Genomic DNA, 12,206 nt, shown 5'->3' on the forward strand with positions numbered 1-12,206 from the left:
AGAGCGGAGAGAAAGGCACGGCTGCGGTCCCCGTGCTGGCTAGCCCCGCCCCCTGGGCGGCGCTCTCGAACTGGCGACAGGCTCTGAAGGCGGTTCACCCCGTCCCCGGGGTGGAACTCGAGAAGGGAGGCACGGACGGGACCTGGGAAGCGGGACAGGACGAGGGGAAGAAGAAGAGACATTAGGGGAAAAGAGAGAGAGAGAAACAGCTGGCAGGGATTTGCCGACTCCTGGGCACGCCACCATCTGATCCTCCGCCAATTGGATGGCCAGGTCTAGCAACGTCGGGCGGTGGCACTGGACCCACTCTGCCATTTTCTTCGGGAGACGGCCGATGAACTGCTCCAGCACCACTCGGTTAAGGATCTGCTCGACGTCGCCTCCCCCGGCCAACAGCCATTTGCGGCAGGCGTCCTGGAGCTACTGAGCTAGCACGAAGGGCCAGCCACTATGGCCCAGATCCAGCGACCAAAACCGCTGGCGGTGTTGTTCTGGGCTCAGGCCGACCCGCTGGAGGATGGTTCGCTTCAGGTCAGCGAAGACCAGGAGGTTCTGGATGGGCAATCGTTAATCTTCCGAGTGGGAATCCCGAAAGAGATTCTCACTGATCAAGGCACAGCGTTTATGTCACGGACGTTACACGAACTGTACAAATTGTTGTGCATTAAATCGATTCGCACCAGCGTCTATCACCCACAAACAGACCTCCCCTAATAGCAGAGGTATGAGAACCACTCGCCAGTGGTCTCGTGGCCACTCACATGCCTCAGCCGACTTCTCGAAGAGATCGAGGAAAGCTTCTGGGTCATCCTGTGGCCCCATTTTATTCAGGGGCAGATGCGTGGGGACAGCTGGGTTTCTTGATGATGGCCCCCCTGCCCGTACCTCCTGGTCCATCCAGCTCCGGAACAGCTGGCGGTCCTCCTGCTGGGCCCGCACAAGAGCGTTGAAACGCCATTCCTGGTCATCCCGCATCTCCAGCAGTGCCTGATGATGTTCTTGTTGGAGGCCCGCGAGTGACTGGATCACTTTCGCAAACAGCGAACTTGCCGGTGACTGCATGACAGCACCAGCCGGGCTTCTTCCTTCCCAGATTTCGGCACCAGTGTAACAAAGTTCGAGGGAAGGAAGGAAGAAGTCAGAGTCTGCGTGACTGAGGCTCGGGTAATTTATTCAATACTTTCAAAAAGAAAACACTAATGCTCTCCGGCACTTCCAATAAACTTAAGTTCACAGCACTTTGGTGGTTCTCTGCAACGCAGCCAAAGTTGTCTCCCCCGAGTCCTCAGTCTATCTCTCTCTTCCACTTCCTGCCTCTCTGTGGCTTTTACGTTCTCTCCATGCCAATCACTAGAAACGAGAAACAGGTTAAGTGCCACCTTCATGTATTGTAGTCAGTGTACTCCACCTACAGGCAATATTATGATGTTATGTTAACCTTATTAAACCATGCCTTACTAAGAACAGGCAGTACAGAATGAGTGATTATGGGATGAGATGTAGCATTCAAATTAATCTAAAATCAGAATGGAGTTTAATGGAATGTGAATGACTGAATTAATAAATATGTGTGTGTGTGTACTGTATATATATATATATATATATATATATATATATATATATACACATCGGTGCTCGTTCACGCGAGTGACAATCACTTATCAAAGACGCAGTCTGAGAGAATCGCCGACGCCCGTGAAATATTTGGCATGCTAAATATCTGGACCTGTCGACAATGTGAACACACCAGCAACTGAATGCTACCCCAGATAGTCATGATGTGTGAAAACAACAGTGATCCGGCGACTTTGAAAATCGTGCAGTGTGAACTCGGCATAAGAGCACAACGCACAAGATAAAGTGCTTTCAGTGCCCTGTAGTAGGCAGTATCACATCTTTTGTCGCAGAAATAAATTGCTGCAGAAAAGGTGCCATGCAAAATGTAATGTGTAACTGCAACACTCATTCAAATGTGTAGTGAAGTAGAGAGTAAAAGTTGCTAATATCTTTGATGCTCAGTAAATCTACAAAGTATCCAAAAAGATACTCAAGTACAGTAATTATTTACATTTATTCCAAACTTTACATCTCTGAACTGTCTACATGTTTTAAGTAACTGATCAATTACCTAAAAAAGTTTTATTGTTGTTCTTTTTGTTTTAATCAAATGGTTTTTAGGTTAAGGAATGAATGAATGAATAATACCTTGTTACTCTTCACCCAGGATTTGAAAATCACACAAAACAGTTACCCAGAAGGATGCCCTTATTTCTCAAGTGACACCTCCCATACTATAAAAGAATACCACACTGGTTTATACAGTGAATTTAGCTGAGTTTGTCATAAGAGATGTGGATCACTCTAATTATCTGCCTGTATCTGTCATGTAACTATATATCTGCTACTTTTATCTCAGACTCTTGTCAGCTCCAAGGACGCTTCAAGTTGAATGGGATGTACCAGGTTGGAGACTTCATCATTGGAGGCCTGTTTGAGGTTCAGCACCTCAAAGTCTTCCCAGAACTTACCTTCAGAACTGAGCCAGAACTGCCCCAGTGTGAAGAGTGAGTTTGGATTGAATGAGAACTGCTGCGCTTAACAAAGAGTATGAAAGAAAAGTAAAATAAGATTTAAGGAAAATAATAAGAAAGAACAATGACATAACTGCTGATTGTGAATTGTTAACAAATTTTTTCTAAATTATTTGTGACTTCTAGATTTTGTTATTCAACTTAGTATATGAGAATAGAAATAGATCATTACAACATTGTGCTGAAATTATATACTGCATATAAAACTCAAATAGTGAGTAGAAAAGCACAAGGACAAAATAGAAATGTGGTTGTAATCTACATTATATTGTATTTATATTAGAATTGATCTCTGATTTGCAATATACAGTAAGCTAGATACATTACTACTTAATCATAAAATTTGTGTTGCTATTTCCAGATTCTATATGGCAAGTTTCCAGCAGGCACTGACTATGGTTTTTGCCATAAATGAGATTAACAATAATAACAACCTGCTGCCTAACATCACGCTTGGTTATCAAATTTATGACAACTGCTTAAGACTTGGTGTGGCGTTCCGGGCTGCCATATCCCTGACTAGCGGGACAGAGGAGTCCTTCTCAGACCTCAACTGCACTGGCCCTCCTCCGGTGATTGGGATTGTGGGGGACCCAGGTTCAAGTCAATCAATAGCAATTTCCAGTGTCCTGGGTCTGTTTCGAGTTCCTATGGTAAGACATGATATATTTTCTTTTGTTTTGCCATAAAATATACAGTATTTGTTTCCAAATATCAGTTTGTAAATATTTTTAAAAAAATGTGTGTGTGTGCTTTAAAACCATTTTATTCCCTTGCTTCTCATTTCTTATGAATTTCATTCACAGTGTGAAATTGCCTGAGAAACCTTTTTTGTTTGTTTTTTGTTTTGTTCTTGTGATTTATATTAGGTTAGTTACTATGCCACTTGCTCCTGTTTGAGTGACAGGAAAAAGTACCCCTCTTTCTTCAGAACAATCCCCAGTGATGCCTTCCAGGTACGGGCTATGGTTCAGATCTTGAGACATTTTGGATGGACCTGGGTTGGTCTCCTCTACAGTAATGACGACTACGGCGTCTATGCTGCTCAGTCCTTCCAGCAGGAAATGCAGCTGTTTGGGGGTTGTGTGGCATTCTCTGAGATTTTGCCTTATGATAACAACCACAGGGACATTCATCGAATAGTAGGGGTTATACAGACCTCTACAGCCAAGGTAGTTGTAGCATTCTCAACTGATTTGTCATCCCTGATGGATGAGTTGTTGTCGCAAAATGTGACAGGCAGGCAGTGGATTGCAAGTGAGGCTTGGACAACGACACCTGTCCTACAAACTCCACAATATTTTCCTCTACTGGGAGGGACATTAGGCATTGCCATCCGTCGTGGACAGATTCAGGGACTTCATGACTTTCTGATACATCTCCGCCCTGACAATAACCCAAAAAACAGTACAATAAAAATATTCTGGGAGAAAATGTTTGGGTGCAAGTTTGAGGCTGTAGATAAACAACAAGAACAAGGTGGAACCAAATGTTCAGGGCAAGAGGATCTGAGCAGCACAGAAACAGCATACACTGATGTATCAGAGCTGAGGGCCTCATATAATGTGTATAAGGCAGTTTATGCCCTGGCACATGCACTTCATGACCTGATGCAGTGTGAGGAGGGGAGTGGGCCATTAATTGGGAACAGATATGCCGACATAACCAACCTGAAACCCTGGCAGGTAAAACTCATATATAATGTACACAATATACAAAGTTCTGCCACATATTTTATATATTTCTGTACATGTTCTGTCTACAAACTGTACAGCTAGTTCACTATCTACAGAAAGTGAACTTCACCACAGGCTTTGGGGATCATGTGTCATTTGATGAGAATGGAGATGCTCTGGCAATCTATGATGTGATGAACTGGCACCCAAGGTCTGATGGGTCGATCGTTGTCCGCACAGTTGGTGTGGTAGATGAAGCGGCGACATCAGGGAAAGTACTCACACTGGATGAAGATGCATTATACTGGAATTTTGAGACAAAAAAGGCAAATAGCATAAAACATGTTACTTACTTGGTTAGGATGTTTAGTCTGAACGTTAAACAAAAAACAATAACATTTCATTGGCCAATGAGTAACCAGTAGCAATAAATTAATAAATAAGTCTTTGTACCCTTTTAACTGTTTTTAACTCTGTTCACTGACATTTATGAAAGAATATGATTAAATAGTAATAATCATACATATACATTTTAGGTATATGTAAATAAATATATCTAGAAATTAAAAAATTATTATCCTCCTTCAGCCCCCACAGTCTGTGTGCAGTGAGAGCTGCCCCCCGGGCACCAGACGAGCCAGGAGGAAAGGCTTTCCTGTCTGTTGTTTTGATTGCCTTCCATGTGGCGATGGAGAGATTTCCAATACGACAAGTGAGAAGATTCTTGTTTGAAAATTAAATATGTATTTGATCATAAATATTAGATAATTTTCAATATAATTATACTGTGCTCTTGTCCTATATTTCTCTTTCTTTCTGTCTCTTACAGATTCACCCGAATGTGTCATGTGTCCAGATGAGTTTTGGCCAAGTCCAGAAAATGACCACTGTGTTCCTAAAGAAGTTGAATTTCTATCCTATGAAGATCCGCTGGGGATTTCTCTGACCACTGCCTCCCTCTTAGGCACTAGTTTCTGTGCTCTTGTGATGGTCATCTTTGCTCATCATCGTAACACTCCTGTAGTACGAGCCAACAATTCAGAGCTTAGCTTCTTGCTGCTGTTGTCACTCAAACTGTGTTTCCTGTGTGTGCTGCTGTTCATTGGCCGGCCACAGTTATGGACATGTCAGTTAAGACATGCTGTGTTTGGCATAAGCTTTGTCCTGTGCATCTCCAGCATCCTGGTCAAGACTATGGTGGTAATAGCTGTATTCAAGTCATCTCGACCAGAGGGCAAATCTGCCATAAAGTGGTTTGGTTCAGCAAAGCAAAGAGGAACTGTTTTAGCCCTAACTTCTACACAAGTAGCAATATGTACAATCTGGTTATCTACTGCATCCCCAACACCCCATAAAAACAATCAGTATATCCACTCTAAAATAGTTTATGAATGTGCTATAGGCTCAGTGGCTGGTTTTTCTTTGCTGCTGGGATACATTGGACTGTTGGCGGCGGTAAGTTTCCTGTTAGCCTTCATGGCCAGGAATCTTCCAGATAACTTTAATGAAGCAAAGTTCATCACTTTTAGCATGCTGATTTTCTGTGCTGTATGGATTACTTTTGTTCCAGCATATGTGAGCTCACCAGGGAAATACGCAGTGGCTGTGGAGATTTTTGCCATCCTGGCTTCCAGTTTTGGATTACTGGTGGCCATATTTGCCCCAAAGTGCTACGTAATTATATTACACCCAGAAAGAAACACTAAAAAAGCCATTATGGGAAGATCAACCCAAAATAAATAGTTTTACATGCTGTCTAGATGAGTAATCGACTAGTGTAAGATTCTGTAAATACAATGAAACATCAAATTACTTCAAATTGTGCGTATATACACTGTATTTGTGTGTGTTGACTATTTACCTGCAAAAAATATATTTCAAATGTATATCTCTCACAGGTTCATTAGGTTCTTTTGGCAGCTTTTGAATTTTTGTTGATTTTGCTTAGATTTTCTCTGTCAGTCTGAAATAAAATGATGTCACTCACAAATAACATACGCATATAGTTCCAAGGTAGACAATCTGTGTACAGCTTATATTGTTTATGCATGAATGTCATTAAAAATAAATGTATTAAAAAATTACGTCTGATTAAGAATGGCAAAATAAGTACATAGTGGAAACACATATATTCGTACTCACATACAAATCAGTGCCTTTGCTAACAATGCCCAGTAAAATCAATTTTATATACAGTATGCCTTTGATAAAATTGGCTAGTAGAATTATAACATGTATTTTACTAGGCACTGTTAGTGAAAGGCACTGATTTGTATATGAATACAAATATAAACTGCTGTATGTGTATCAGCTCTGTGTTAATTAGCACTGAGTAAAGAGGCTTGTAGGAATCGGGAGTGCTTAAAGCTCCTGTGATAAACACAACCAAATGGTGCATTACAAAAACTTAGTCAAGCGCATGACTGCCACCTAGATGATATCATTTGTCACGTACAGACTACAGTCTACAGTACCACTGGTTGGGTCACACAAGCTCAGATCTTCAAGACCAGCATCTATTAACCCAATAATTCTGAGCTGATCTGAGCTTATTAAAAACATATTCAAAAGCAGATGATTTTTTGAACAGCACACATTTTTAAACATATTATATTTCTATAAATAACAAATACAAATTTCAGATTTTACACTTTAATAGGTCTGTAAAAACAGGGCCCCAATATACTGTTAATATGAAGGCATTTTCCATACTGATTTTTAATAGGTGTTTTACATGTATTTTGAATCACACATTATATTGTGTTGTGTTTTAGGAGTAAAAGAAATGTCCAAACTCTCCGGCAGAAAGTTACCAGGTTTTTTTTTTTTTTTTTTGCTATAATTCATCAATAATATTTGAAAACATGAAAAATGAACCCACAATGACGTATTCAATCCCAGGAGGTCCACACAACACCACCTGTTCTGTAGTAAAAAAAAAAAAAAAAACTGTGTGCAGCCCTTTTAATAAATTAGGGAATCAATTGAGTGAGTGGGTCATACAGAGATTAAGGAAGAGAAATGAGGATTACTCTAAACATCTGTCTGTATCTTTCCTGTACTTATGTCTCTGCTACTTTTATTTCAGACTTCTGTCAAATCCAGGGACACTTCAAGCTGAATGGGATGTACCAGGATGGAGATCTTATCATTGGAGGCTTGTTTGAGGTTCAGCACCTCAAAGTCTTTCCAGAACTTAGTTTCAGAATGGAGCCGGAACAGCCCAAGTGTGAGGAGTGAGTGTGGAAAGCAGGATGAGAAGTTATGTTTACTGAAGTGTGTAGATGACTGAAATCAGATTAAAGGAAAAAAAAAAAAAAAGAAAGTAAAAGATGACAATAACAGAAAAAAGAAAATTATTTAACATCTTTTTTTATTTGATTATATGCAACGGGCTTTATTTAATTATCAATATGTATTAATAATTAATATGTATATATATATAAATGTACATTGCCACTGAGTTTTTTATTTGTATTTGTATTGTTATTTCCTAGATTCTATATGTCAAGTTTCCAGCAGGCACAAACCATGGTTTTTGCTATAGATGAGATCAATAAGAATCCAAACCTTCTGCCTAGCATCACTCTTGGTTACCATCTTTATGACAACTGTTTGAAGCTTGTAGTGGCATTCAGGGCTGCTACAACTCTTATTAGTGGCACAAAAAAGACATTTTCTAACCTGAATTGTACTGGCCCACCACCAGTGATTGCTATTGTTGGGGATCCTGGGTCCACTCACTCCATTGCAGTTTCTAGTGTACTGGGTCTGTTTCGCATTCCAATGGTAAGATATGATATTAATATAAAAATAATCATAACAATGATTGTATGCTTATTTTATAATAAAGACAGTTTATTTATTTATCTTTAACCCACCTTCACCTTTCTGCTTTCTTACTGTCTCTCCTAATTAGATTAGCTACTACGCCACCTGCTCCTGTTTGAGTGAAAGGAAAAAGTACCCTTCTTTCTTCAGAACAATCCCCAGTGATGCCTTCCAGGTGCGGGCTATGGTTCAGATATTAAAATATTTTGGATGGACATGGGTAGGGGTTCTCTATAGTGATGATGACTATGGAATCTATGCTGCTCAGTCTTTCCATCAGGAAATGCAGCGATTTGGAGGTTGTGTGGCTTTTTCTGAAATAACGCCCTATGATAATCACAGGGATATTCAGCGCATAGTGGCAGTGATTAAGGCCTCTACAGCCAGAGTAGTGGTGGCATTCTCAACTGATCTGTTACCCCTGATGGATGAATTGTTACTGCAAAATGTGACAGGCAGGCAGTGGATTGCAAGTGAAGCTTGGACCACCTCACCTGTGCTCCACCTTCCACGTTTCATACCCCTCGTTGCGGGCACACTGGGCATTGCCATCCGTCGAGGAGAGATCAAGGGACTTAATGACTTTCTTCTACGTCTTCAACCTGACAGTGATCCAATAAATAATATGGTGAGAATCTTCTGGGAGAACATGTTTGGTTGCAGTTTTGAGAATGGAAGCAGAGACGGAAAAAAAATGTGTACAGCGGAAGAGGATCTGAACAGTACAGTTAATGAATATAATGATGTATCAGAGCTAAGGGCCTCTTATAATGTGTATAAAGCAGTTTATGCCCTGGCGCATGCACTACATGACCTGATGCAGTGTGAGGAGGGGAGAGGACCATTCATTGGGAACAGCTGTGCTGACATAACTAACCTACAGCCATGGCAGGTAAAACCCACAGCAATAGGGCCCATGTACTACAAAAGGCATAAATAGATGACTAATATTTGTTTTTTTAACCTGTGCAGCTGGTTCACTACCTACAGAAAGTGAACTTCACCACAGGCTTTGGGGATCATGTGTCATTTGATGAGAATGGAGATGCTCTGGCTATTTATGATGTAATGAACTGGCAGCCGAGCTCAGATGGATCGATCGTTGTCCGCACAGTTGGTGTGGTAGATGAAGGGGCGACATCAGGGAAAGTGCTCACACTGGATGAGGATGCATTATACTGGAACTTTGAGACAAAAAAAGTAAAACTATCCCTTTTGCAGATATATAGTCTTAATACTGTACAAAGTTATGATAAGACAAATAAGAATAAATTAATGAAAAGGTTGAAATTAATGAAAAGTTTGTCATTATGTGAAACACAAAAACATGATTAATAACAGATGATGCATCCTTCAGCCCCCATGGTCTGTGTGCAGTGAGAGTTGCCCCCCAGGAACCAGACGAGCCACGAGGAAGGGCCTTCCTGTCTGCTGTTTTGATTGCTTGCCGTGTGCAGATGGAGAGATTTCTAATGTATCAGGTGAGAAGCAGTATTAAAATTATATGTTTTGTGTATGATTCTGCAAATGTTACACAAATATTGTTTTCTTTATTCATCTTTTACAGATTCTACTGAATGCACAGTGTGTCCAAATGAATTCTGGTCCAGTCCAGAAAAAAATCACTGTGTTCCTAAAGAAGTAGAGTTTCTGTCCTATGAAGATCCTCTGGGCATCTCTCTGACCACTGCTTCCTTGCTTGGCACCTGCTTCTGCGCCCTTGTGATGGCCATCTTTGCTCATCACCGTAACACTCCTGTGGTACGCTCCAACAATTCAGAGCTCAGCTTCCTGCTGCTGTTGTCACTCAAACTGTGTTTCCTGTGTGTGCTGCTGTTCATTGGCCAGCCACAGATGTGGACGTGTCAATTAAGACATGCCATGTTTGGTATTAGTTTTGTACTTTGTGTCTCCAGCATCCTGGTCAAGACTATGGTGGTAATAGCCGTGTTCAAGTCATCTCGACCAGAGGGTAAAAGTGCAATGAAATGGTTTGGAGCAGCTCAACAAAGAGGCACTGTCCTAGTTCTCACTGCTGTCCAGGTTGTGATATGTACAGTCTGGCTATCAACTGACTCTCCAACACCCCATAAAAACATTCAGTATGTCAGGTCTAAAATAGTATTTGAATGTGCCATTGGTTCAGTGGCTTGGTTTGCAATTCTGCTTGGGTACATTGGCCTCCTGGCAGCAGTAAGCTTCCTATTAGCTTTTCTTGCAAGAAATCTTCCAGATAATTTTAATGAAGCCAAATTCATTACCTTCAGTATGCTTATCTTCTGTGCTGTCTGGATTGCATTTGTTCCAGCATATGTGAGCTCACCAGGGAAATATGCAGTTGCTGTTGAGATATTTGCCATTCTAGCTTCTAGTTTTGGATTACTGGTGGCCATATTTGCCCCAAAGTGCTACATCATCCTTTTACATCCAGAGAGAAACACTAAAAAAGCCATCATGGGAAGAACAGCTGAAAATAAATAATTTGGGAAATTGGCAACTGGGAAATTTTCTTAAATTATATTTCTGCCTTTGACACTAGTTCACTGTCCAGCTTGTAGCAGCTTTAATACTCAGATATGCATCATTATATGCTTTATATGTTTATTATATGTCTTGTATGTTTAGTTATAATGCCATATTAATGTAATATATGTGTGTGTGTGTGTATATATATATATATATATATATATATATATATGTATTACAATAAAAAATGATCACCATATTAAAATCTAATAATGCTTATTTTTTAATATTTCATAGTATTTATAAATAAGAAAAATAGTTTTAAAATGAAAAATCGCTTTCAAGAAATGTGAATTGTCTTAATTAAAATACAGAAAATATTTCACCAAAACAGATTTAAAGCAACCATTGCTTAGTTGTCAATATGCCATAATAAATGTGGGTAACACTGTCTCTTAAGGTGTCCTTGTTACACGTTACATGTACTTACTATTATAATAACAATAAATTATGCATAATTACATGCAAGTAACCCAAAATCAAACCCTAATCCTGACCCTAACAATATATGAAGTACATGTGGTTAATTAATATATTACTCAGTACTTAAATGTATAATCACACTGTAAAAAGGTCACCTTAAAATACAGTGTAACCAAAATGTGTTAAACTAATGTCTTATTTCTGAAAAAAAACAAACAAAAAAAACTTTGAATTAAAACTATGGCCAAAAACACATAGAAGTACACTGTACAAAAAGCTCATTAATAATGAACATAGATATCTTCATTCAAAGTATATACCCTTATCACTATCATTAAAATAAATCATATGCCTTTCTTGAGTGAGGTTGAAATATACCTCAAAACTGGTGACCTTGAACTGATCAGCTCAGTACAAGCTTTCGAAATGAAACAAACTGTAAATGGGGAATGTTTACTGTATTAACCACATAGGAATAAAGTTCAAGTTCAAGTTTATTTATAAAGCACATTAAAAAAGTTGTATCACAGATGTGGCAGGTCGACCAAAGGTGGACCACAGATGGACCTAAGGTGCCCGACTGATATACACTGTTTTCCCTGAAATAGTTTTAACCCAAATTAATTAGGTACACTGAACATAAAAATTATTTTTTTTATGTAGTACTGAATTTGTTCAGTTAGGTGTACGATTTACATGAGTTTCCTCGCTCTATTGAATGTTTTACGTCGAATCAACTCAACTAAGCTTATTTGAGTCTGTTGCCAATGGCAACGAAATGAGGAACGCGACACAAAGAAGCTGATTGGTCAGAGCTGCTGTTTGAACTGACTCCTCGGGGGCGCGCATTTCTGTCAGTGTTTGCTGGTGAGTTGAAACACTTTCTTCATTTACCTTTTGCTCTGAAACCATTATTAATAAATTAAAGGTATAACAGTTAGCTAATTAAAAACATATATAATTTAAGACTGCATGAATGTCGATTGTAAACCCTCGGTCTTTTACGGATCGGCTTTTTTTTCTTACTTTACTTTTGTCAGTAATGTTTTACACAAACAAGCTTATATTGAACAACTTTGTGCATGTGCCGGAAATTAGCCCAAGAAAAGCATCTCTCGTCAACATAGTGTTAGTTAGTTAGTTAGCTACATTTCATTGA

The 12,206-nt window shown here is 39.6% G+C and overlaps 2 protein-coding genes across 2 annotated transcripts; both read left to right on the top strand.

Annotated features, from left to right (window-relative positions):
• Nucleotides 1-2,349: 2,349 nt before the first annotated feature.
• LOC306843143 (extracellular calcium-sensing receptor-like) lies at nucleotides 2,350-10,579 on the top strand (the record flags this gene model as incomplete). The annotated part of the gene is made up of 7 exons (XM_079374436.1): nucleotides 2,350-2,463; nucleotides 7,403-7,503; nucleotides 7,765-8,056; nucleotides 8,187-8,990; nucleotides 9,071-9,298; nucleotides 9,456-9,579; nucleotides 9,666-10,579. 7 exons carry the CDS (start codon nucleotides 2,350-2,352, stop codon nucleotides 10,577-10,579), a joined length of 2,577 nt encoding a protein of 858 aa, XP_079230562.1.
• LOC306843150 (extracellular calcium-sensing receptor-like) lies at nucleotides 2,960-6,010 on the top strand (the record flags this gene model as incomplete). Its single annotated transcript, XM_079374443.1, has 5 exons — nucleotides 2,960-3,244; nucleotides 3,461-4,276; nucleotides 4,384-4,593; nucleotides 4,856-4,979; nucleotides 5,097-6,010. The coding sequence occupies 5 exons, from the start codon at nucleotides 2,960-2,962 to the stop codon at nucleotides 6,008-6,010; spliced, it is 2,349 nt and encodes a 782-aa protein (XP_079230569.1).
• Nucleotides 10,580-12,206: the final 1,627 nt, after the last annotated feature.

This window comes from Barbus barbus (assembly GCF_936440315.1).
Source record: "Barbus barbus genome assembly, chromosome: 23".
Taxonomy (NCBI): Eukaryota; Metazoa; Chordata; class Actinopteri; order Cypriniformes; family Cyprinidae; genus Barbus; species Barbus barbus.